General features: G+C 50.3%; 1 protein-coding gene across 6 annotated transcripts in view; it reads left to right on the forward strand.

Annotated features, from left to right (window-relative positions):
• The first annotated feature begins 275 nt into the window (after window positions 1-275).
• The window catches only part of HMCN2 (hemicentin 2), a 176,357-nt gene continuing 153,031 nt past the window's right edge, over window positions 276-23,601 (forward strand). For 3 of the 6 annotated variants that reach the window (XM_033193925.1, XM_033193964.1, XM_033193932.1), the window contains exons 1-4: window positions 291-722; window positions 20,228-20,298; window positions 20,758-20,916; window positions 21,786-21,908. In XM_033193925.1, coding sequence (XP_033049816.1) covers window positions 470-722; window positions 20,228-20,298; window positions 20,758-20,916; window positions 21,786-21,908 — 606 coding nt within the window. In that variant the 5' untranslated portion in view covers window positions 291-469. Of the gene's footprint in view, window positions 723-20,227; window positions 20,299-20,757; window positions 20,917-21,785; window positions 21,909-23,601 lie in introns of all 6 variants that reach the window. The other 3 variants (XM_033193943.1, XM_033193954.1, XR_004433195.1) reach the window with 2 other exon arrangements.

Consider the following 23,601-nt stretch of genomic DNA (forward strand, 5'->3'; position numbering starts at 1 on the left):
GGGGGAGTTGGGGTTTGAGGGAGACTGGGGCCTTTGCGCCTACCCCTCCCTCTCTCCTGCCCCCGCAGCGCGGCGCGCCATCGGCTGGAGGCGCAGGTGTCCACTGCATCCTGCGCGTCCCCATCCCTCGCTGCCCTGGCCGGGGCCCCAGCTCCCTTCTGCCTTCCGCCCCGCGTCCTCCCCTAACCTCGGATCTGGACGGGCGAACAGAACAGTGGGGCTGGGAAAGTTTGAGTCACGGTGGGGGGAGCGGAGGAGGCGGGCCCGTGACCCTGAACGGGGTGGGCTCTAGGACCCGCTTCTGGCGCCCAGCAGGGGGACCCGAGGCGCGCCCCTATCCCTCGCGCACTGGCCACGGCCCGGCCCGACGGAGCAAGGCACTGCCTGCAGCCGCTGTGTGCACCGGGTCCACCAGCTCGCTCCGACCTGCACCTCCACCGCAGCACCCGCAGCCAGAGCCGCGCTCAGCATGATGCCCGGGGCGCCGCTCCTGCGGCTGCTGACCATGGTCTCTGCGGCAGCGGCGGTGGCCGGAGCGCCCGGGACGGTAATGCCCCCCACCACGGGGGACGCCACCCTGGCCTTCGTTTTCGACGTCACTGGCTCCATGTGGGACGACCTGATGCAGGTGATAGACGGCGCCTCGCGCATTCTGGAACGCAGTCTGAGCCGCCGCAGCCAGGCCATTGCCAACTACGCGCTGGTGCCCTTCCATGACCCAGGTAGCACCCCCACACCCCCGCCTGCCGGACGCCCCCTTTGCCGTGCACTCACCTGCCTGACCCCCTCAGTTGGCCCCGAACGCACCACAGCTTGGCGGGTGCGCCTTCTCTGCATATCCGCGCTGCGGGGACCCCGGGCACCTGGGCAGTCCTTGAGGCTGTCCCTTCCCTCCCTCCCCCTGGAGCATTCCCTCGCTCAAGGAACCTGCTCTCCCTGCTCTCCCGCGCCGTTGTGAGACTCCAGCAAGTGATCTCACCTTCCAGCGCCTTACCGGCCCCACCTGTGAAATGGTGAGGACGGCCTCCCAGACTTGCTGAGATGTTAAAATGAGGCAGTCCTCTCGAGGACTTGGACGCCACGAACCTTTGCAGGGTTCTTCCTTTGGCCAATTCTTAGAATTCGCTCCCAGCATAGGTTTGGAGACCAGAACAGCACCCAGAGGCAGGCCTTGGGACGAAATGGGGTCCACCACGGACCCTGCAGTGGGGAGCGAACTCACCCTTGCTGGTCTTGCCCCCTCGCCTGTCTTCCCTAGGGAAAGAGCAGCGCCTCTTGTGTGCTGGTCGTGGCCTCCACCTGCTGTATTCTCACAGCTGAGTTCCGCCCTAACTCCTTCTTCCCTGCATGCTGCACCTCTGCTTCCCCTTTAACCCCCTTCCTTGCAGCTCAGTGTTATGGGCGCCCTTTAAAGGGTCCCTGGGGCCGGGCGCGGTGGCTCAAGCCTGTAATCCCAGCACTTTGGGAGGCCGAGACGGGCGGATCACGAGGTCAGGAGATCGAGACCATCCTGGCTAACACGGTGAAACCCCGTCTCTACTAAAAAAATACAAAAAACTAGCCGGGCGAGGTGGCGGGCGCCTGTAGTCCCAGCTACTCCGGAGGCTGAGACAGGAGAATGGCGTAAACCCGGGAGGCGGAGCTTGCAGTGAGCTGAGATCCGCCACTGCACTCCAGCCTGGGTGGCAGAGCAAGACTCCGTCTCAAAAAAAAAAAAAAAAAAAAAAAAAAAAGGGTCCCTGGGCGCTCCACTGTAGAGTCCCAGGGAGAGTGGTTGCTGAGTGAGCTGTAGATTCCCAGTCGAGGAGCAGTACTGCTTTCCACACTCTTTTTTTTTTTTTTTTGAGACAAGGTCTGGCTCTGTCACCAGGCTGGAGTGCGGTGCTGTAATCACAGATCCCTGCAGCCTCAAACTCCTGGGCTCAGGCGATCCTCCCACCTCAGCCTCCCAAGTAACTGGGACTACAAGCATACACCACCATGCCTGGCTGATTTTTAAAATGTTTTGTAGACATGGAGTCTCTCTGTATTGCCCAGGCTAGTCTCAAACTCCAGGCCTCAGTGATCCTCCCACTTAGGCCTCCCAAAGTGTTGGGATTACAGGTATGAGCCACTGCACCCAGCCTCCCCAGCGTGTTTTAATGGAAAATTTGAAACTTACAGTAAAATGGGGAGAAACGTACATGGAACCGTCTACACCCACCACTGAGAGCCTCTGAGTCATGTTTTGCTTTATCACATCTATCATTCACCCCTCTGTCAAGGATAACTTTATAAAGCAAACACACACACACACACACACACACACACACACAGAGATTCCTTGCAAAATTGTACTGCAGAGTGTTCTTGTACTGAGGAAATAGACAGTGGCCATTGGCTGTATGAGCTAGCAAGTCCTTTCAGAAGGATTTGCATTTATGAATCACAATGCCATCACAGGTTCTTAAAAAATGGAGAAAACGGTGAGAAGATATAGTTCTCTACGTAGGCTTCAGGCTGAGTTTGTGGTCTAGGGGCTTGGAGGCCCCTCTGCTTCCAGGAGTTCTGGGCATCACCGGGTTCTGCAGCTCAAAGCTTGGAAACCAGGACTCTAAACAAAGATTTCTAGGAACATCAGATGGACAGCTTCCACCTTGGATTCAGGGGGCAACCAAACTGGGGGGCTGTGAGGAGGCGGGCTGTGAAGTGTGTTCTGGCACTTGAACTGGAACACAGGTCACCATCCATCTCCCCAACTCCCTCACCCACTTTCTGAATTGTTCCCGGGCTTCCGAAGACATCATACTGAAGGAGCTTAGAGATCGTCGAATCTACCCCTTTATCTTACAGTTGGAGAAACTGAGGCACAGGACACTGATGAGACTTCCCCAAGGCCCACCTGCCAGGGTGGCATCATTCCTGAATCATAACCCACATTTGTCTCTGAAATACGTGGCTCCAGTGGCCCAGCAGGATAGCAGCCTTTCGGAGCCACATGTCATGTCCCGAAGCCCAGACCAGGGTTCCTGAGGCCGTCCTCACTGCCCCATCTGTGGCCACCAGCCTCAGGAAGCCCCCCTCCCACCCCTGCCCTTCCCTCTCCTCTGTGGGCACTGAGCTGGCATGCAGTTCTCCAGCCTTCACCAGGCTCAGCCCCCTTACTCCATCCTCTATGAAACGAAAAACCAGTACTCTATCCTGGTTCCCCAAATTAGCTTCCAAGTGACACCCCCAGGTTCAGACATCAGGGAGACTTCAGCATCATAAAGCCCTTGATCTGTGTAGAGCCCAGGGAGGCTCACAGTGTGAAGGGAGCAGGGTTCATTCCTCAGGCTGGTAGCCCTCTGGGACAGGCCAGGTGGGGAATAGAAAGTGACATGTGGTGGCTCAGGTGCCAACTCCTGGCCATGGGCCAGTAAGCAAGGAAGGGGACTAAGGAAAGACCCCCCCGAGGAGGCAGCCTGTGAGTAGGGCTTGAAGAGCATCAGTGAATGTTTACTGGGTTTTGGCTGTTTGCCTGGCAGATGCCAGGTGCTGGGGACACAGCAGGAATAGAGAACTCCCTGGGGCGTGTGGAGCTGGCTGCATAAGGACTGGGGGATGGACAGGAGGGCTGATGTGGAGGGACAGGTGTGTGTGGGAGCTGGGTGTGCATGGGAGGAGTGGAGCGGGAAAGTGAGGAGGGGCAAGATTGGACGCAGCCATGACTGCAGGGCTGATTGATGCCTTGGCGGACTTGGATTTCCTTTTCTTTCTATGGGCTGTGAACAGCCACCGAAGGCTTCTGAGCAGCGTTTGGAGCTGTGATTTAGGCCTGGCTGTGCCTTTTGAATCAGCAAATAGAATCCCCTTTGGTGGAAGAGGAGCTTGAGAAATAGGGGTTTTAGCTGTTTGTTCCGGCTCCCAGAGCTGCATACTGGGAGGGTTTTCTTAAAGAAAGCCCCTCTCCTAAACCCCAAGAAGCTGGTGCAGGGCAAATAGCGGTAGTTCTGGACTGTTCGTGCTTGGAGACAAACTAAGAACCGTGCTTCAGAAATTTTACAATTTCTAAATTAAAAAGTTGTATGTTCCCAGAGTAGAAAAGTTAGAAATTTGCTAATCATTTCAAAAGAACCCTGGTTCCTTTTTTTTTTTTTTTTTGGAAAATAGTAGTAGAAACCAAGATCAAGTGCTAAAATTTAGGTTGTTTTCAGTTTTTCTATATTAAAATGTTACTAAAAAAACTCTCTTGTTAAAATCTTTGTCTGCATCTTTGACTGGTTTTTATGTAGGCTTCAGTTCCTCGAAGTGGAATTCCTAGCCATTTTTAACACAGCGAGTCGGGAGACGACTCTTCAAGTGGTTTTCCAGAATGTTTCAGGAGATTGAACTTCCACCAGAACCATTTTAGGGGCCTGTTTCAGCGCAGTCACCCCCAACACTGGAAATTAACATAAAAACATTTCTTTTCTAATTAAAAAATGGAAAATGATATCTTCTTGTTTCAGTTGCCAGTGAGATTCAATATGTCTTTCAAGCGTTCATTAGATAATTTTGGTGTGAATTTCTTGTTTTGTAAACTGTCAGTTTCTTTGCAAATTTTTTCACTGGGAGTTTTAGTGGTTTTATTTTTAGTTGGGATGAGGACTTTATGTTGATGATGTTATGTTTTGTTTTGTTTTGTTTTTTGAGATGGAGTCTCGCTGTGTTGCCCAGGCTGGAGTGCAGTGGCGTGATCTCTACTCACTGCAACCTCCACCTCCCAGGTTCAAGCGATTCTCCTGCCTCAGCCTCCTGAGTAGTTGGGACTACAGATGCACTCCACCACGTCTGGCTAATTTTTGTATTTTTAGTAGAGACGGGGTTTCACCATGTTGGCAAGGCTGGTCTTAAACTCCTGACTTCAAGTGATCCACCCATCTTGGCCTCCCAAAGTGCTGGGATTACAGGCATGAGCTACCATGCCTGGCCTTAACTTTTTTTTTTAAGTGTGCTTAGTATTTTTCCTGGTTGCTTGTCTTTTAGTATTTGTAATTATTGATGTTTTAAAGTTTTAAATGTTTATATAGAGAAATCTATTGTTTTTCTTTTTTCTTTGTGATTTCTTCACTTTGGTGCTTATAAAGTTTTTTTGTTTTTGTTTTTTTTTTCTATCACACAACCAGTTAGGTAGATTTTCTAGGGTTTGTGTATGTGTGTGTTTTGCTTTATTTTCCTCTCTTCACATTTAATTCTTTAACTTGAAATTTTAAAAATTGGTAGGCTGGGCTCAGTGGCTCACACTTGTAATTCCAGTACTTTGGGAGGCTGAGGTGTGAGAATTGCTTGAGCCCAGGAGTTCAAGGTTGCAGGGAGCTATGACTGTGCCACTGCCCTCCAGCCTGGGCAATAGAGCAAGACCCTGTCTCAAAAAGAAAACAACAACAACCAAAAGAAAAACAGAAAATCTCAATAAAGTGTGGACTTGGGTTAATAATTATGTATCAATATTTATTTATTAGTTGTGATAAATGTAGCGTAGTAATGTAAGATGTTAATAACATCAGCCTCCCGAGTAGCTGGGACTACAGGTGCACACCACCACACCTAGCTAATTTTTTGTAGAGATGGGATCTTGCTGTGTTGCCTAGGCCGGTGTCAAACTCCCGGCTTCAAGTGGTCTTCCTGCCTCTGCCTCCCAAAGCAGGGGAATTCCATACATGAACCAGGGCCCCCGGCCTTCCTCAGTTTTTCTTTAATGCCCTTTTTCTGCTCCAAGATCCCATCCAGGATACACTAATTGTCGTGTCTTCTTCGGCTCCTCAGGTTGTGAGTTTCTCAGGCTTACTTTCGTTTTGGTGAAGTTGACAGTTTTGAGGAATACTGGTCAGCTATTTTCCCTCAATCATTATTTGTCTAATGTTTTTCTCAAGCTAGACAGGGTCATGTTTCGGGAGGAAGACCCAGCGTTAAAATACCATGGTCATCATCGCATATCAAGAGCACACGTTATCACAGTGATGGAACGCTGTTGATGTTAAGCTTGATTGCCTGACTCGGGTAGTAGTTTTCAGCTTTCTCCACTGTGGAGTTACTCTTTTTCCCCTCTCTCTTTCCGTACTGTGCTCCCTGGAAGAGAGTCAGTCACTGTGCGCAGCCCACATTTAAAAAGCGGGGAGCTACGATCCACGTCCTTGGCGAGGGAGTATCTATCTCCACGGACTATTTGGAATTATTCTGCATGAGAATTGTCTCTTCTGCTGCATTAATTAATTAATTCAGTCACTTATCTACATCAGCATAGAATCATGGCTAGCTATTTTATACTTTGTGTTATGATCCTAAACCACTTTATTTTGCTCCTCAGATGTTTCTGGCTGTGGTCATCGGGAGCTCGTTCAGTTGGTTTTTGTGTGCCTTGGACACCCTCATGTTGTGTACATGTTTCTTTTCTTTTTTTTTCCACATTCCTACTTTCTGGCACTGGTAGAGGCTCCAGGCTCATTTTATGTATTTCCTGCCTCAGTCCTTGAATTCACTGTTTCTCCAAGGAGCCCTGGTTCCTGTGATTGGAAACCAGGATATCTGTGCTAAGTGTGTGTTTGTTGGTGCTGAGGTGCCATTACTTCTAAAACCTCCCTTAGCTGACAGGGTAAGGAGATGTGTGTTGTATACATAACCTGTCAATGTACTTGTATCTATAAATAGTTTTCTCTGTAATCATCTGTGTCTATATTAAGCTAAACATGAGTTCATGCTGAAAGCTTCAACTCTAATTTGTATTTGTTATTGGATTAGATATATTAGGTATATGGAGAGTCAAACCTCTTCCCGTGCCTTATCTGTAACCTCCACGTCTAACAGTGACAAACCTGCCTCCTGCTGTCCACCATCCCTTTACTTTACTGTTTAGTTCCAGTATACATTTTTTTTTTTTTTTTTTTTTGAGACGGAGTCTCGCTCTGTCGCCCAGGCTGGAGTGCAGTGGCCAGATCTCAGTTCACTGCAAGCTCCGCCTCCCGGGTTTACGCCATTCTCCTGCCTCAGCCTCCCACGTAGCTGGGACTACAGGCGCCTGCCACATCGCCCGGCTAGTTTTTTGTATTTTTTAGTAGAGACGGGGTTTCACCGTGTTAGCCAGAATGGACTCGATCTCCTGACCTCGTGATCCGCCCGTCTCGGCCTCCCAAAGTGCTGGGATTACAAGCTTGAGCCACCGCGCCCGGCCATCCAGTATACATTTATAGTGGTTTCAGAATTGTTGAGGGGGACCCCCGTGGGAAACAGCTTTATTAACTAGAATACAGTTCTTTTGCCTTTAGTCTTACAGACTCCATTCATTTCCAAAATTACTTAAGCCAACACCTTCTTCAGTTTCTTCTTTTTTTTAAAAAAAATTATTTTTATTTTATTTTTTTATTTTTTGAGATAGAGTCTCACCCTATCTCCCAGGCTGGAGGACAGTGGCTCAATCTTGGCTTACTGCAAATGCCACCTCCTAGGTTTAAGGAATCCTCCTGCCTCAGCCTCCTGAGTAGCTGGGATTACAGGCGTGCACCACCACACCTAGCTAATTTTTGTATTTTTAGTAGAGATGGGGTATCACCATGTTGGCCAGGCTGGTCTTGAACTCCTGACCTCAAATGATCCTCCTGCCTCGGCCTCCCAAAGTCTTGGGATTACAGGCGTGAGTCACCATGCCTGGCCTCTTCTTCTTCTTCTCCTTTTAAACTTTGAGACAGGATCTTATTCTGTTGCCCAGGCTGGATGGCTCACTGTAGCCTCGACATCCCCAAGCTCAGGGGATCCTCCCATTTCACCCCCAGAGAAGCTGGGACCGCAGGCACATGCCACCACGCCTGGCTAATTTCTGTGTGTGTACATAGATTTGGTAGAGGGTCTTGCCATGTTGCCCAGGTTGGTCTTGAACTCCTGGGCTCAAGTGGTCCACCCCCCTTGGCCTCCCAAAGTGCTGGGATTACAGGCCTAAACCACCGCGCCTGGCCGAGCATCTTCTTTTTATTCATATTCTTCATTTGCAAAACCTTCTTGAGAATTTTATCTTTCAGATGACATATAGGAAAACTTGTCAACTTCCAAAAATTTTTTTCTGCTGTGATTTTTCTTGGAATTGTGTTAAGTCTTGATTTTGGGGAAGAGTTATCATTTTCAAAAAACTCCATCGTTCTCATTCGTCAGACATGCCTCTTATTCTGTTCATATTTATTTCTTTTAGTAAAGATTCATAGTTTTGTTTTTTTTTCATAAAGATTCAGGTTTTTTTGTTTTTTTTTTTTTTCTCACAGGTTCCACCCATTTTTTAAAAGATTATTTTAAGATAGTTTGGGTTTTGTCACTATTTTGCCCAGGATTTTTTTTCCATTACATTTTTTACAAATGAGTATTGCTTATTGCTAGTATGTTGGAAAGGAATTTATTTCATATATTAATTTTCTTTCCAGCTTCTTTTACTAAAGTTTTTTTTAACTAGTTCTAAATTTTTGTTAATGTCTTCAGTTTTCTAGGTTGAGAGTCACAGCTTGTCCAAATTATAATAATGTCACTTCTTTTCCAATCAACTGTTTCACATACTTTAAGTGTTTTGTATTATTTATCAGCGAAAATTGTCAGAACAATACCAAATAATGGTGATGGCTGCAGTTATCTTGTCTTTCTTTTCTTTTCTTTTCTTTTTTTTTTTAGACTGAGTCTCGCTCTCTTGCCCAGGCTGGAGTGCGGTGGTGCAATCTCAGCCCGCTGCAACCTCCGTCCCTCAGGCTCAAGCAATTCTCTCGCCTCAGCCTCCCGAGTAGCTGGGATTACAGGCATGTGCCACCATGCCCAGCTAATTTTCATATTTTTGGTAGAGACAGGGTTTCACCATGTTGGCCAGGCTGTCCCAAACTCCTGACCTCAGGTGATTTGCCTGCCTCAGCCTCCCAAAGTGCTGGGATTACAGGTGTGCGCCACCGCCCCGGCCATCTTGTCTTGCTTTTGATTGTGCGCCACTCATCGTATGATGTTGATTCTCAGTTTGAGTTTTTGTTGTTACGTGAACGAAGATGCTTTCATTCCTAATTTTACTAAAAGAAAATAAACTCAAAAAACAAGCAAAAGCAAAAACAAAACAAAAAATCCAAACAAGGATGGGTGTTGAATTTTAGTAAGTGATTTTCTGCTTTGTTGCAATGTTTGTAAGATCCTTCTCCTGTTGATCTATTAATGTGATGCATTAATTTTTTTTTTTTTTTTGAGAGATGGAATCTCACTCTTGTCGCCCAGGCTGGAGTGCAATGGTGTGATCTTGACTCACTGCAGCTTCCATCTCCTGGGTTCAAGCGATTCTCCTATCTCAGCTTCCCAAAGCTGGGACTACAGATGTGCACTACCACGCCCAGCTAATTTTTTTTATTTTTTATTTTTTTATTTTTATTTTTTTTTTGAGATGGAGTCTTGCTCAGTTGCCCAGGCTGGAGTGCAGTGGCGCCATCTTGGCTCACTACAAGCTCCGCCTCCCGGGTTCACACCATTCTCCTGCCTCAGCCTCCCGAGTAGCTGGGACTACAGGCGCCCACCACCACGCCCGGCTAATTTTTTATATTTTTATTAGAGACAGGGTCTCACCGTGTTAGCCCGGATGGTCTCATCTCCTGACCTCGTGATCTGCCCGCCTCGGCCTCCCAAAGTGCTGGGATTCCAGGCGTGAGCCGCCATGCCCGGCCTTCATTGTTTTCGTTAGTTTGCTAGGTGGGAGATGGTGTCCTGCCTTCATCTGAATTTGTCGATCGTTGGTGACCTTCCAGTCTTCTGGAGTTTCTCCCTGGGTGTCTCTGGGGCTCCTGGGGCTCCATCATCCTTCGCAAGGGAAGAGGTGGTTTTCGCCTGTCAGCGGTGAGGATGCAGGCGGGCAGAGAGCAGATGTGTTTGGGCCACACACTTGCCTGGGAGCTGGAATGGCTGGGACTCTGGCTGCATGTTCTGGGTTGTGTGTGTGTACATGTGATTTTTATTGTCACCCTGAATGACATTGCTATTTTTATTTTTTTAATTTATTTTTGAGATGGAGTCTTGCTCTCTCACCTAGGCTGGAGGGCAGTGGCAAAATCTTGTCTCAGTGCAACCTCCATTTCCTGGGTTCAAGTGATTCTCCTGCCTCAGCCTCCTGAGTAGCTGGGATTACAGGTGCCTGCCACCATGCCTGGCTAATTGTTGTATTTTTAGTAGAGATAGGGTTTCACCATATTGGACAGGCTGGTCACGAACTCCTGACCTCAAGTGATCCCCCTGCCTCACCCTCCCAAAGTGCTGGGATTACAGGCGTGAGCCACGACGCTCAGCCGTGACTTTGCTATTAACCAGTCTCGCCTCATGAAATATAAACAATCAGTCCTTCTTCTGAGGGGAAGATTCACTCTCTTAACCTGGCCCTGGGCATATCCCTCCTTGAAGGCCTGGAGGTCTGAGCGGCCTGTGAGGTGTGAGCTGGACTAGGCACGTCCCTGTCATTCCGAGGGTGCCTGACAGTCAGCCAGGAGTGGCCTGGCTGGGCTAGATAACACCTCATCAAAGGGCTTTCCAGGCGAGGATCTGTGCAGGGGAGGGGTGCTACAGAGAGATGGCCCAGGGTACCTGCAGGAGGAGTACAAGAAGGGTGAGGAAGCCACGGGTCTGAGGGCAGGAGGTCCCTGGAGGGGCAGTGGGGGGTGGGTGGGTGTGTCAGGTCAGCCTGTACAGCCTGAGCTGGTCTGGTTCCCGGGGATCCCCCATGCACCCGTTAATCACTTACTCCATCTTCAATTCTCAAGGGGTCCCTGGGGGCCAGGCAGGGTGCTGGCTTGCCTTGGTACCTGCAGTCCAGCCAGAAAGCCCATGGCGAGTAGCCAAGTTCCTAGGCGTCTCATCACAGCTGTGGCTGCCCGCAATGACATTCCGGAGGGAGTGACGTTGAGCTGAGGTGGAGAGAAGCTGGGTAGGTAGGGGAGGATCAGAGCAGGACTGGGAACAGCACTCCAGGCAGAGGGAACAACAGGAACAATGGCTGTGAGGTTGCCGGAATATCTCCTTGATTGAACGTTAGCAGGTGGAGCTGACAGGGACACTCAGGGCGGAGCTAGGCTCCATCTCCGGGTGTTCAGGGAGAGACCCGGGGGTGGAGGTCCTGAGGAGAGTTGCTTTCTGGACTCCTGGACACTGAAGAGGAGGCAGATAAAGATTCTGGAGCCATTTTGGCCCTTTGAACAGAACCACCCACCCAGTTGGCTCTGCCATTGTGTCTGTCCCTTGAAGGTGTCTTCAAGGGAATCACATTTGCCCAGACTGGCTCAGGGGCTATCAGAATTCTAGCAGGCTTGACATCACTTTCTCCAACCCCTGCCCTTTAGAGATGGGATAGCTGAGCCCTGGGGAGGGGAGGTGGTTTGACGATGGTGGTGGCTGAGTGCGGGACCTGCCTGCGGTCACTGCAGCTGGAGGATGGGGATATGTGGATCCAGGGCTGGCTCCAAAATTCCAGCCCCACTTGGAGAGAGAAGCAGGGGCAAGGCAGGCCCCAGGAAGAGGCCTCAGCCTGAGATATTTCTGAGACTGGGTTCTGAGTGCCCGACTGCAGCCTTGATCGTGTCCACTGGGACACATGAAGCTGGGCGAGGGGGTGGGGCACGACGTGGGTGAGGGCTTGGGCTGTTCCACGCATGCGTGCTCCTCACATGTCTGAGACAGTTCATGGGGCTGGCCCCACACCCTCCTCTTGCCCAGTGGAAAAAACCCGGCCTGTGGAGTGATGGTTCCAGGCCAGGCTTCTGGGGCTCATGTGCTGGAAGGCGGCTTGAGTGGAGCCAAGGTCACGAGTTTAATCATCCCTGCAGCCGGCAGGCCTGCTCGGAGGGACTGCACGCCACATCTGCCCAGCTGTTTGGCAAGTGCCCACCCTCAGTCATGAACCTCCCTCCCTCTGCAGGCACAAGACAAGGGTCTGGGGAATGAGTTCTGAGTGTCTGCAGCCTCATGGGTGGTTGACAGCTTGCACTGGGGTCAGATTGACCTAGATGGACTCTCATTTCTACTGCTTCCTAGTTGTAATTCCTTGGGCAGCTCACTTTACCTCCCTGAGCCTCCATTTTCTCATCTACAAAATGGGGATAATAAATAGTAGACCTCATAGGTGTTGTAAGACTTTTCTGAGCAAATGCATGTCAAATGCTTAGCACAAAACTTGGTGCTTAGTAAACATCAAAACAATGGTAACATCACCATCACCACCATCGTCATCATCACCACCACCACCATCATCACTGTTTGTGGTGGCAGTATAGTCAGTGGCAAAGGGAACAGGCATTGGAATGAAACATTTGTGGATCTGGACATTGTACAACATTGAAAAGTGTTCTTCCAAAATCCATGTCCTTCCTGGGACTGCAGAATGAGACCCTATTTTCCTTTCTTTTCTTTTCTTTTTTTTTCTTTTTTGAGACGGAGTTTCACTCTTGTTGCCCAGGTTGGAGTGCAGTGGCGCGATCTCAGCTCACCTCAACCTCCACCTCCCGGGTTCAAGTGATTCTCCTGACTCAACCGCCTGAGTAGCTGGGATTTACTACTACTAATCCCATTTAGTAGTACCACCAAGGCATGTACCACCAAGCCCTGCTAATTTTGTATTTTAGTAGAGACGGGGTTTCTCCACGTTGGTCAGGCTGGTCTTGAACTCCCAACGTCAGGTGATCCACCTGCCTTGGCCTCCCAAAGTGCTGGGATTACAGGCGTGAGCCACCACACCTGGCCTGAGACCCTATTTTCTTTTTCTTTTCTTTTTTCTATTTTTTTGAGCCTGGGCAATAGAGTCTCAGGGCAATGGCGCAATCTCGACTCCTGCAACCTCCACCTCCTGGGTTCAAGTGATTCTCCTGTCTCAGCCTCCCGAGTAGCTGGGATTACAGGCGCATGCCACCAGGCCCAGCTAATTTTTGTATTTTTAGTAGAGACGGGGTTTCACCATGTTGGTCAGGTTGATGGTCTCGAACTCCTGACCTCGTGATCCACCCACCTTGGCCTCCCAAAGTGCTGGGATTACAGGCATGAGCCACCACACCCAGCAACCCTCTTTTCAAATAGGGTCATCTCAGATGTAATTAGCTAAGCCACGATGAGGTCATACTACCATAGGGTGGGCCCTTAATCCAATATGAATGATGTCCTTGTAAGAAGAAGAGAAGAGACAGACACCCAAGGAGAAGGCCATGCGATGATGGAGGCCGAGATCAGACTGAAGTGTCTGCAAGCCAAGGAGCACCAAGAGCTGCTGGTGTTACCAGAAGCCAAGAGAAACACACAGGGCACATTCTTCCTCCCAGCTTTCAGAGCAAGCACGGCAATGCTGACCCCTGGATTTGGGACTTCCAGCCTCTGTAACGGCGAGAGAAGAAATTTCTGTTGTTAAGCCACCCACCCAGTTTGTGGTACTTTGTTACAGCAGCTCCAAGAAACTAGTATAGACATTAACTAGCAATTACTAGCGGTTGGACTGTCACCAAGGGCATTGCTTCTGTACGTTCCAATCTTCAGTTGTAACAGGGAGACATTAATAGGACTGAGCTAAAGCTTGTAAAATAAGAAGTGCTCACTGCATAGAAGCAGTTGTTACCATCACCACCGCCACCACCATCATCATCGGTATCATCAACATCAGTATCGTCATCAACATCATCACTGTCAATATTATTGTCATTTTCATCGTCATCAACATCATCAGCAGCAGCAGCAGCAGCATCAACTTTGTGCTAGGAAGGGCAGCGTGTTAAGACCTAAGGTTTTTGGGACTTTTTGTCCAGGGCCAGCCCTGCCTGGATAGGGTAAAAGAGGGAGATAACAAACCTGCACGTTGTGCACATGTACCCTAGAACTTAAAGTATATTAAAAAAAAAAGGGACTCAGGGCCAGGCGTGGTGGCTCACGCCTGTAATCCCAGCACTTTGAGAGGCCAAGACGGGTGGATCACGAGGTCAGGAGATCGAGACCATCCTGGCTGACATGGTGAAACCTCGTCTCTACTAAAAAAATACAAAAAAACTAGCCAGGTGAGGTGGCGGGCACCTATAGTCCCAGCTACTTGGGAGGCTGAGGCAGAAGAATGGCGTAAACCCAGGAGGTGGAACTTGCAGTGAGCTGAGATCTGGCCACTGCACTCCAGCCTGGGCGACAGAGCGAGACTCTGTCTCAAAAAAAAAAAAAGGGGGGGGGACTCAGTTGACTCCTCTCATGGATGAGCCCCCATGGGGACAAGCCAAGCATCCTGCCCTGTTTGTCCCAGTACCTCACTCTCCATCCTGCTGGAAGATGGGGCTTGAAATGCCGCCCTTGCCAATAGCTAGCTCCCTGTCCCAGGGAAGCTTCGGGATGGTGATTGATAATGGTGCAGCAGGTCCCAGGGATGACAAATGAAGCCATGAGCCAGCCTTAATTAATGACAAGAAGACATCCATCTCTGTCTCGTTGCCTGGAGCTGCAGGTTGGAGGGTGGTAGGTGAGCAGCAAGGAGAACAGATAGGGAGTAAGCCTCCACATCCTCTCCCTTTCTTGCTATCTTGGAAGCTGGACCTGCCCTGGGAATGATGGGAATGGTCGGCAGGAGCTAGCTCCCAGGGCAGGTTTGGGGATTGTCTGTTCAGAGATTGCATGGGGATTGTGTGTGTGCGTGCGTGTATGTGCACGTGTCTGAGTGCACGTCGTGTGTGTGTGTACATGTGCATTCTCCTGAGAAAATTCTTTGTTCATAGCTTGGGGCAGACATCAAAAAGCTCTTGCCTTCCGTCTTTGCTGGGGCCTGCTCTCTATGTCCAGAGGAATCACAGACACCTTTGCCGATCTGGCCAGTGCCCCCTGAGCGTGGCCAATCTCTCCACATGTTCAAGGAAACCGCGTTTGTTTTCCTGCGTTGTTTCAGATCTGTTTCTCTGGGCAAGGGCAGCAACGTCCTGTGGTGGGAGGGCCTGGGGCTCGGGTGGGCCGGGCATTCAGCTGTATTTGTTGAGTGTTAACTGAATGCCTGGCATTGTGTTGGGCACGGAATATAAAGATAAGTGGAACTTGGGTCCCGACTTGTAGCTGCTCAAGCAGGATGGGATTCATTGAGAAGTTTTTCATTCATTCTTTGGACAATATTGATTCAATATTTATTTAAGCACTTACTGTGTGCCAGGCACAGAGCTCGGTATGAGGCCTGCCATGGTGAATGACAGAGATAGGGTCACTGCCTGTGTGATGTATCCAGCCAACTCTTGCCCCAGATCTTCCGCCCGACATGGAGGGGCTGTCTTCTCTCGGGGCCTCAGTTTCTACGTCTTTAAAAAGATGGGGGTCTTCAGATCTCTCCCTCCTCAACATTGTTGTTTTGTTTTTTTGAGATGGAGTCTCGCTCTATCACCCAGGCTGGAGTGCGGTGTCACAATCTCGGCTTCCTGCAATTGCTGCCTCCCAGGTTCAAGCAACTCTCCTGCCTCAGCCTTTTGAGTAGCCAGGATTATAAGCATATGCCACCACGCCCAGCTAATTTTTTTATTTTTAGTAGAGATGAGGTTTCACCATGTTGGCCAGGCTGGTCTTAAACTCCTGACCTCAAGTCATCCGCCTGCCTCGGCCTCCCAGAGTGCTGAGATTACAGGCATGAGCCACCACACCTGGCCCTCAACATTGTTATGTTTGGCACATAGGTTGTGGTCAAATTGGCTTTTCTGAAGTTGATTCTTGCTGAAGGCAAAATGGTGAAAGCCGTGGTAGGGTAGAATGATATCTTCCCAAAGATGTGCCTGTCCTGATACATAGAACCTGCAAATGTGTGACCTGCCATGGTGAAAGGGACTTTGCAGGTGTGACAAAGTCATGGCTCTCGAGATGGGAGATTGTCCTGGATTATCTGTGTGAGCCCTTTATAATTACAAGGGTACTCATAAGAGGGAGGCAGGGAGCTCGGAGTCAGAGAGGGAGCTGTGACAACAGCAGAACAGGAAAGAGACAGACACCCTGCTGCTGCTTTGAAGATGGAGGAAGGAGCCATGATCCAAGGCCTCTAGCAGCTGGAAAAGGCAGGGAAACTGATCCTCCCCTAGAATCCCCGGGAGAAACACAGACCTGCCAACACTTGGATTTAGGACTGCTGGCTTCCATAACTGTGTATTGTTTTAAGGCATGAAGTTTCTAGTAATTTGTCATAGAAGCAACAGGAAACTGAGACAGAGGCCAACCTTAAAATCCTTTCCAGGGCTCTCTGGTCCAGGGGATCCTTGCTATTAAAATGATGTGTGAGCAACTTTCTGGAAATTTGCTCCCACTTGTTCAATGAAAAGAATCAGGTTAGAAATAGTGTGTTATTTATACTTCAATAAAAATTCTGGTTAAAATAGTATGTATTTTTGTAAGTTATATTTATACATTTAAATATATGAATATAAAAATTGAAGATTATACACAAAAATGAAAATTATTATCTCTGGTTGGTAGAAATACAGCCAGTTGGCCGGGGGCGGTGGCTCACGCCTGTAATCCCAGCACTTTGAGAGCCCAAGGCAGGTGGATCACGAGATCAGGAGATCGAGACCATCCTGGCCAACATGGTGAAAACCCGTTTCTACTAAAAATACAAAAATTAGCTGGGCATGGTGGCAGGCGCCTGTAATCCCAGCTACTTGGGAGGCTGAGGCAAGAGCGTGGCTTGAACTCAGGAGGTGGAGGTTGCAGTGAGCAGAGATCGCGCCACTGCACTCCAACCTGGGTGACAGAACGAGACTCTGTCTCAAAAAAAAAAAAAAAAAAAAATACAGGCAGTTGTGCCCCTTCCCTTTTTTGTTTTGCTTTGTTTTGCCTGTCAGGAATTTCTATGTCTAGTTCCCTGAGAGCAGGAGTTAAGAACAGCTCTGTTCTTGAGGTTGTCCAGACCTGGGCTCATATCCCAACACTGCCACTTATTGGCTGTGTGTCATTGGACAAGTTACCATCTCTGGGCTTCCATATTCTCCTCTGTAAAAATGTGGGTAAGACTTGGACCCCGGCACTTTGGGAGACCGAGGTAGGTGGATCACATGAGGCCAAGAGTTTGAGACCAGCCTGGCCAACATGGCGAAACCCTGTCTCTACTAAAAATACAAACAAAATTAGGCAGGCATGGTGGTACACTTCTGTAATCCCAGCTACTTGGGAGACTGAGGCACAAGAACCACATGAGCCTGGGAACTGGAGGTTGCAATGAGCTAGGATCGTGCCACTGAACTCCAGCCTGGGTGATGGAGTGAGACTCCGTCTCAAAAGGAAAAAAAAAAAAGGTCTGGCGCAGTGGCTCATGCCTGCTGTAATCCCAGCACTTTGGGAGGCCGAGGTGGGCAGATCACCTGAGGTCAGGAGTTTGAGACCAGCCTGGCAAATATAGCGAAATCCCGCCTCTACTAAAAATATAAAAATCAGCCGGGTGTGGTGGCAGGGACCTGTAGTCCCAGCTACTAGGCTGGGGCGGGAGAATCACCTGGACCCGGGAGGCGGAGGCTGCAGTGAGCTGAGATTTCACCACTGTGCTCCAGCCTGAGTGACAGAACAAGACTCTGTCTCATAAAAAAAAAAAAGACTTGGGACCTACCAGGTGCTAGGAGGAATTCAGTGAGCTGATACACAGGAAGTATCTCAGGGCATGGCCTGGCGCTTACAAGGTATTTAGTGACTGTCCTTATCATTCATGTCATGTTAATTTCTTTTTACAATGAACACGTGTGATTACCTAACAATGAAATAACCAGCACTGAGTAAAATGATTGCTCTTCTTAGTCAAAGTAGAATTTGAGGACCTCATATTGAAGCGAGACTGTCTTTGACTGCACTGTGTGAGAACACCCGCTGGAGCCTGGCCAAGTGCACGCTCACGTCAGCACATCCTCTTCCCATTTGCTGAGCCTTTGCTCCACACCAAGCTGCGTGCTAAGCTCTGTGCCAGGGGTTTAGCTACCTGGCTTCACTGAATTCTCACAGCGATGGTTCTTGGTCAGGAGAAATGGTGGTGTTACATGCCTCGTTCTACAGATGAGGAAACTGAGGCTTGGGGCAGTGAAGTGAGCTCTGCCTGAGAGGCCCCATAGCCCAAAAAGGATAAATGAAGGATTCCAATCAGACCTGGCTGAGCTCCAAGGCTGAGGATTGAGCTGCTGCAGTCGGGCTGAATTTGTTACTGTGGAGTTCAGAGGAAAGGACGTGGTGGGGATGGCCCGGGCAGGCGAGGGAGGGCAGGGTGGGACGAGATGGAGAAACACAGGGCAGAGGGGCAGGGGCCCCGGGGAAAGCTGGCGTCAGCTCATCCTTGATCATTGTGAGACATGCTGGATAATTCTACAGGCTTTCCTTTCTAAGAAAGACTGAGATCTGCTGACTTGTTGCTGAGAATGAAAGTTTGTTTAGAGCCACTGGAACTTAGAATTGCTGAACCAAAAATAGTCTGTTATTAGAGTTCACTGAGGCTGGGCACAGTGGCTCACACCTGTAATCTCAGCACTTTGGGAGGCTGAGGTGGGTGGATCACTTGAGGTCAGGAGTTCAGTACCAGCCTGGCCAACATGGCGAAACCCCGTCTCTACTAAAAATACAAAAATCAGCCGGACATGGTGGCACGTGACTGTGGTCCCAGCTACTTGGGGGGCCGAGGCAAGAGAATCGCTTGAAACTGGGAGGTAGAGATTACAGTGAGCCGAGATCACGCCACTATACTGCAGCCTGGGTGACAGAGGGAGACTCTATCTCAGTAAATAAGTAAAATAAAATAAAATACATAGAGTTTACCGAGGACTCAAATATTTTCGTAAGAAACCTAATGTCCACACGACCTTGCACAATCCCCACTATGTGCTGATCCGCAAGGCTCTCCGGAACCCCAGCCCTGCTGTCCAGCGCTGGTAGTGTTGTCTTGTGTTGGCGTGGATCTCCATTACTGCTATTTAAAAAAAAAAAAAAAAACTATTAGAGAACATTTCAAATATATACAACATAAGTAGAAGAGAATAATGAATCTCCATGTACCCATCACCCAGCCTCACCAAATATTTAACAGCCCCGTCATTCTCGTCTCGCCTGTACCTCCTCCCACCCCCAACCCCCACTCAGTGATCATTTGTTCTAGTGCTTTGCTTATAGGGTAAATTTACATACATTGAAATGCTCCGATCTTAGCTGCACACTTTTGACAAATGATACACCGAGGAACCCACACTCCTATCACAATATAGAATGTTTCTGTCTCAGACAGTTCCTTCTAAGTCAAGCTCCTCAGGCAACCTCTGTTCTGTTTTTCTTCACCTTAGATTAATTTTGACTGTTCCAGAACTTACTATAAATGGAACCATACTGTATGTGCTGTTTTGCGTCTGGCTTCTCTCATGTGGGAGGCACCTCCGTTGTTGCCCGTATCGGTAGTTGTCCTGTCTTATTGCTGAGGACAACCTGGTTCTGTGAATTTACCAGTTTGTTTATCTCTCTACCAGATGATGGACATCTGGCTCGTGTCCAGTGTTGGACTATTGTGAACACAGCTGCTGTGAACCTTTGAGTACAAGCCTTTGTGTGAACATATGTTTTCATTTCTCTTGGGGACATACCTAGGTGTGGAATGGCTGGACCCATGGTAGGTGCATGTGTAACGTTTTAGAAACTTCCGTTGTCTTCCAAAGAGGTTAAACCGTGTTACATTCCCACAAGCAGTGAATGAAAGTTCCAGTTGCTCCACGTCCTTGCCAACCTCAAATGCAGTCAATCTTTGTCATTTTTATTGCTGTTCTTTTTAAAATGAGCTCATCCATAGATGGGGTTTCTGGAAGGTTTTTCTCTTGTTGAGCAGCTGGTGTTGGAGAGCTGCTGTGTGTCCCAAAATGGATTGTTTGTTTGCTTCTCGTGTCTTTGTCTTCCTGGAATTCCTTCCCCACTGAGTGGCAGCCGGCGGGATGGTGGAGGTGGGGGTTCTTAGGGGAGTCTTGGTGACCAAAGGTTGGGTGCTGCTGTCCGAGGTGCGGGGAGCTGCGGCTTGCCCTCTGCCTCACCTCTGCTTCCCTGGAGCTCGGTCTCTGCTTTGGCGCTGGGCACAGGGCAGAGTGGTCTGACCTCGCTTCCTGGTCTGATCCTGCAGCTCCTAGAGCTGCTTCCTAATCTCTCCCTGTCTTGTGAGCCAGCCTCAGCTCCTCCGAGCATCCATCCTCGTGTCACTGCCAAACCAGCCCACCGGGCTGTGTGTCTAGGAGTCCCAGCCCATCTGGGCATCCCTCTCTCTTCTCCACAGATATTGGCCCAGTGACCCTCACAGCGGACCCCATGATGTTTCAGAGGGAGCTGAGAGAACTCTATGTGCAGGTGGGCACTGTTCCCTGACCCTCTGTCCCACTCTGTGTCCCACCAAGAGGGTTTGGGGAGGTAGCTTCGAGTGACTCCCTCTTGCCCAGCCTCTACCTCTCCCTCCTCCTGGGCAAATGTATGGCTTCCTTAGGCCATCTGTTAGCTGCTCCCATGGCCCCCTCCATCCTTGCCGACTCAAAGTACTCAGCACGGTGCTGGGCTTATTGGTGTAGTGACTGCCTTCCGTGGGGGTGGGCCCGTGTCACTCTTGCATGGATGAATGAATGAATGAATGATGCTGCTTGTCTAGAGTTAAAGCAGGTTGGATGTTATATCATGTCCCTGGGAAGGAAGTGACTGAGTGGGCGGGTGACAGTTCAAGGTGACTCCCAACACCCAATGGTTTTGGAGGTATCCCTGGGTGGGTCTCATCTGGAGGAGGCAGGTGGCAGCTGCTGACACGTTCCTGCCCTCCAGGGAGGTGGTGACTGCCCGGAGATGAGTGTGGGGGCCATTAAGGCTGCCGTGGAGGTTGCCAACCCCGGCTCCTTCATCTACGTCTTCTCGGATGCCCGCGCCAAAGACTATCACAAGAAGGAAGAGCTGCTGCGTCTCCTGCAGCTCAAACAATCACAGGTGGGTGAGCCGGCTTTGGGGGCCTGAGTAGGGTCCCCCAGGGGGTCCTGAGGAAGTTGGGGTCTCTCACACCACCTGAGCCACCACCTGGAGAGAGAGCTGTGCACTTCTCTTCCACAGCCTTGGTCCAGCCTCTGCCATGCATGGCCAGAGCCTCGGAACCAAGTTGGCCCAGGAAGTGTGAGGGTACTCTCATGCTGTAGGCCCGGGCCAGGGTTCACACTTCCCTGGCGCAGCTTGTTCCTGATGGAGACCACACCACCTACTCCTTTCATCTCCATCAAAGTCCAGGCAACCCATCTTCCTCCTGGCATTGCCTGTGCTCCTGGTCTCTGCCATTCACGTCCCCTTTGCCATTGTCTTAGGGTTTGGAAGACCTGTCAGATCCCTTGCTTCTGGCTTTTGCAGTGAGGGCTGTGAGACGGGATGTGATCAAGGGAGGGAGAAGGGCAAGCTCTTTGGCATCCTTGGGCAAGATCCAAAGGGCCGAGACTGCTTCTCTGCCGCCGCGTCTAGAACTTGCTTGGGTTCTTCAAGGTTCTTCTAACTCTGCAGCCTCCAGGGGCCACTCTGAGATGAATCGACTTCCACACCCTTCTTTGTTGTTGACTCAATAGCAGTTCCCAATATGGAACACCTACTGTTTTCCTGGCCCTGTGCTGAGCACTTATCCTGCATCAGCTTCTGATCGCCGTGAGATGGGTACTTCTATTTTCCCTTCTATTCATGTGTCATGTGTCGTTCTATACATGTGCCAGAGAGAGGAAAGGGCCCACTCCAGGTCACTCCACCCTGGTCGAGGTCCTGCTGCTCACCCCTGAAGCAGCCGGCCAGGGAAGTTGAGAGCAGGCTGCATGTCCATCTTCCAGGTGGTCTTTGTGCTGACGGGGGACTGTGGCGACCGCACCCATCCTGGCTACCTGGCCTATGAGGAGATTGCTGCCACCAGCTCTGGGCAGGTGTTCCACCTGGACAAGCAGCAAGTGACAGAGGTGAGCACCGGGAGGAGGCACCATCCCAGAGCCCGTCACTTGGGCATGGTGAGGACATTGACCATCCCTGTGGCTCCAGATGGTTGAACGGCAACCAATCCTCCAGAGATGCAGGGATATGTAGATAGCTGAGCAGCGCTGGGTGCACGCCTGTGGCAGGCACAGGAAGCGCCGTGCTCAGGTACCACCATATCATCTCATCTCGTCAAACCCTTCCACCTGTCTCAAGGGCAGGTGCTTCCCTGTTTCCAGGGAAAATTGTGCAGGTAAAGAGGCTGAGGCTTGACGCAGCCCCTTGGGATGGCCTGGGTTCAGCAGTTAGTCCAGGCTGACAAGGTTGCCCCAGAAAGTGTGGCAGAAGTATGGGTATGGGGCATCTTCTGAGTGTCTCCCCAGAGTCAGGGAACCTGGGGTGGCTGGAGGAGCACAGGAGCTCTCAGGTTCAGGCAGTGGTGCTGGGCACTGGCCAGGGAGGGGCTGGCTTGCTGTGTGGCCTACGGTGCCGGGATCTGGGTTCACTCAGAGCCCAGTGTTCCGCAGGCACCTGCCGCCCAGTCTTGCTGCTGGACAGGGGTCTGTCCTTCCTCCCCTCAGGGCTCCCTGGTATCATCCTGTTCAGGGCTGTCCCTGCATTCCCTCCACCCCACACTCCCATCCCCTCCCAGGAGCACAGGGTCCTTCCAGGAGCCAGCTGGGAAATAATTAACAATGCTTTCTCTGGGAAGGACAAGCACGCCCATTTCCATGGTGTAAATACTCCCACCTCGGCTGATTCCAAGTCAGAGTTGGGAAGTGATGCGGACACGCTTTCCTGAGCCTACACCAGTGGCTCCCACACACCACTGGATCCCGCTCAGGCACACCTCACAACCAGGTCCCTCCTGCTTGTCCCCTGGAGAATATCCAGCCCCTTATCTAACCCCTCTGCCTTTCTGGTCCTCCTGTTATCCCCTTGCCCAAACTTGTTGCTGACCTGCTGGCTTCTCTGCTGTCTCTCCAATGTCCCACACTCCTCCCCACCCAGAGCCTTTGCTGGTGCGGCCCGTTCTTCCAGCTCTTCCTCCCCTGGCTCCTTCTCACCTTCCCAGTCTTGGCTTAAGCGCGCCTCCTCACAGAGACCCTCCTTGATTTCCTCTCTAGATTAAGTCTCCTATCTCTTGAACCTGGGAGGTGGAGGTCGCAGTGAGCCAAGATCACGCCATTGCACTCCAGCCTGGGCAACAAGAGCGAAACGCCGTCTGATTAAAAAAAAAAAAAAAAAAAAGATTAGGTCTCCTTCTGTGCCCCTCACAGCTCCCTGTGCTACTTTGCATAATCGTAACTTTATAACTGCGATTATTAAATGTCACTAGGCTGTGAAGTCTCCAGGGGCTGGACTGTGAGTCCCGATGGCCACGGCCTTCCCAGCACTTTACATTTCCCAGCTCAGAGCAAGTGCTGGGTAAATAGCTGGTGAATGGACAGGGTCCCTGGTGCCCAAGTCCCTGGTAAGAGGAAGGAGAGAGAGGCAGGGTGTCTGAGGCGGGCCTGGCTGTGGCCTCAAGCCAGTCCTGCTTTGTTGCCTCTGGGAGAGGGTTTTGTGTGTGTATATTTACGAGCTGCAGAGAGCTATCCCCAGGGATGTGTTGAGATTAGCGTGCCTTAACTGCCTGTTGACAGATGGCGTTTGTGGTTCTCTGCGACACTTTAGGCT

The sequence above is a fragment of the Trachypithecus francoisi genome, unplaced genomic scaffold (genome assembly GCF_009764315.1).
Source record: "Trachypithecus francoisi isolate TF-2019V2 unplaced genomic scaffold, Tfra_2.0 Contig01585, whole genome shotgun sequence".
Taxonomy (NCBI): domain Eukaryota; kingdom Metazoa; phylum Chordata; class Mammalia; order Primates; family Cercopithecidae; genus Trachypithecus; species Trachypithecus francoisi.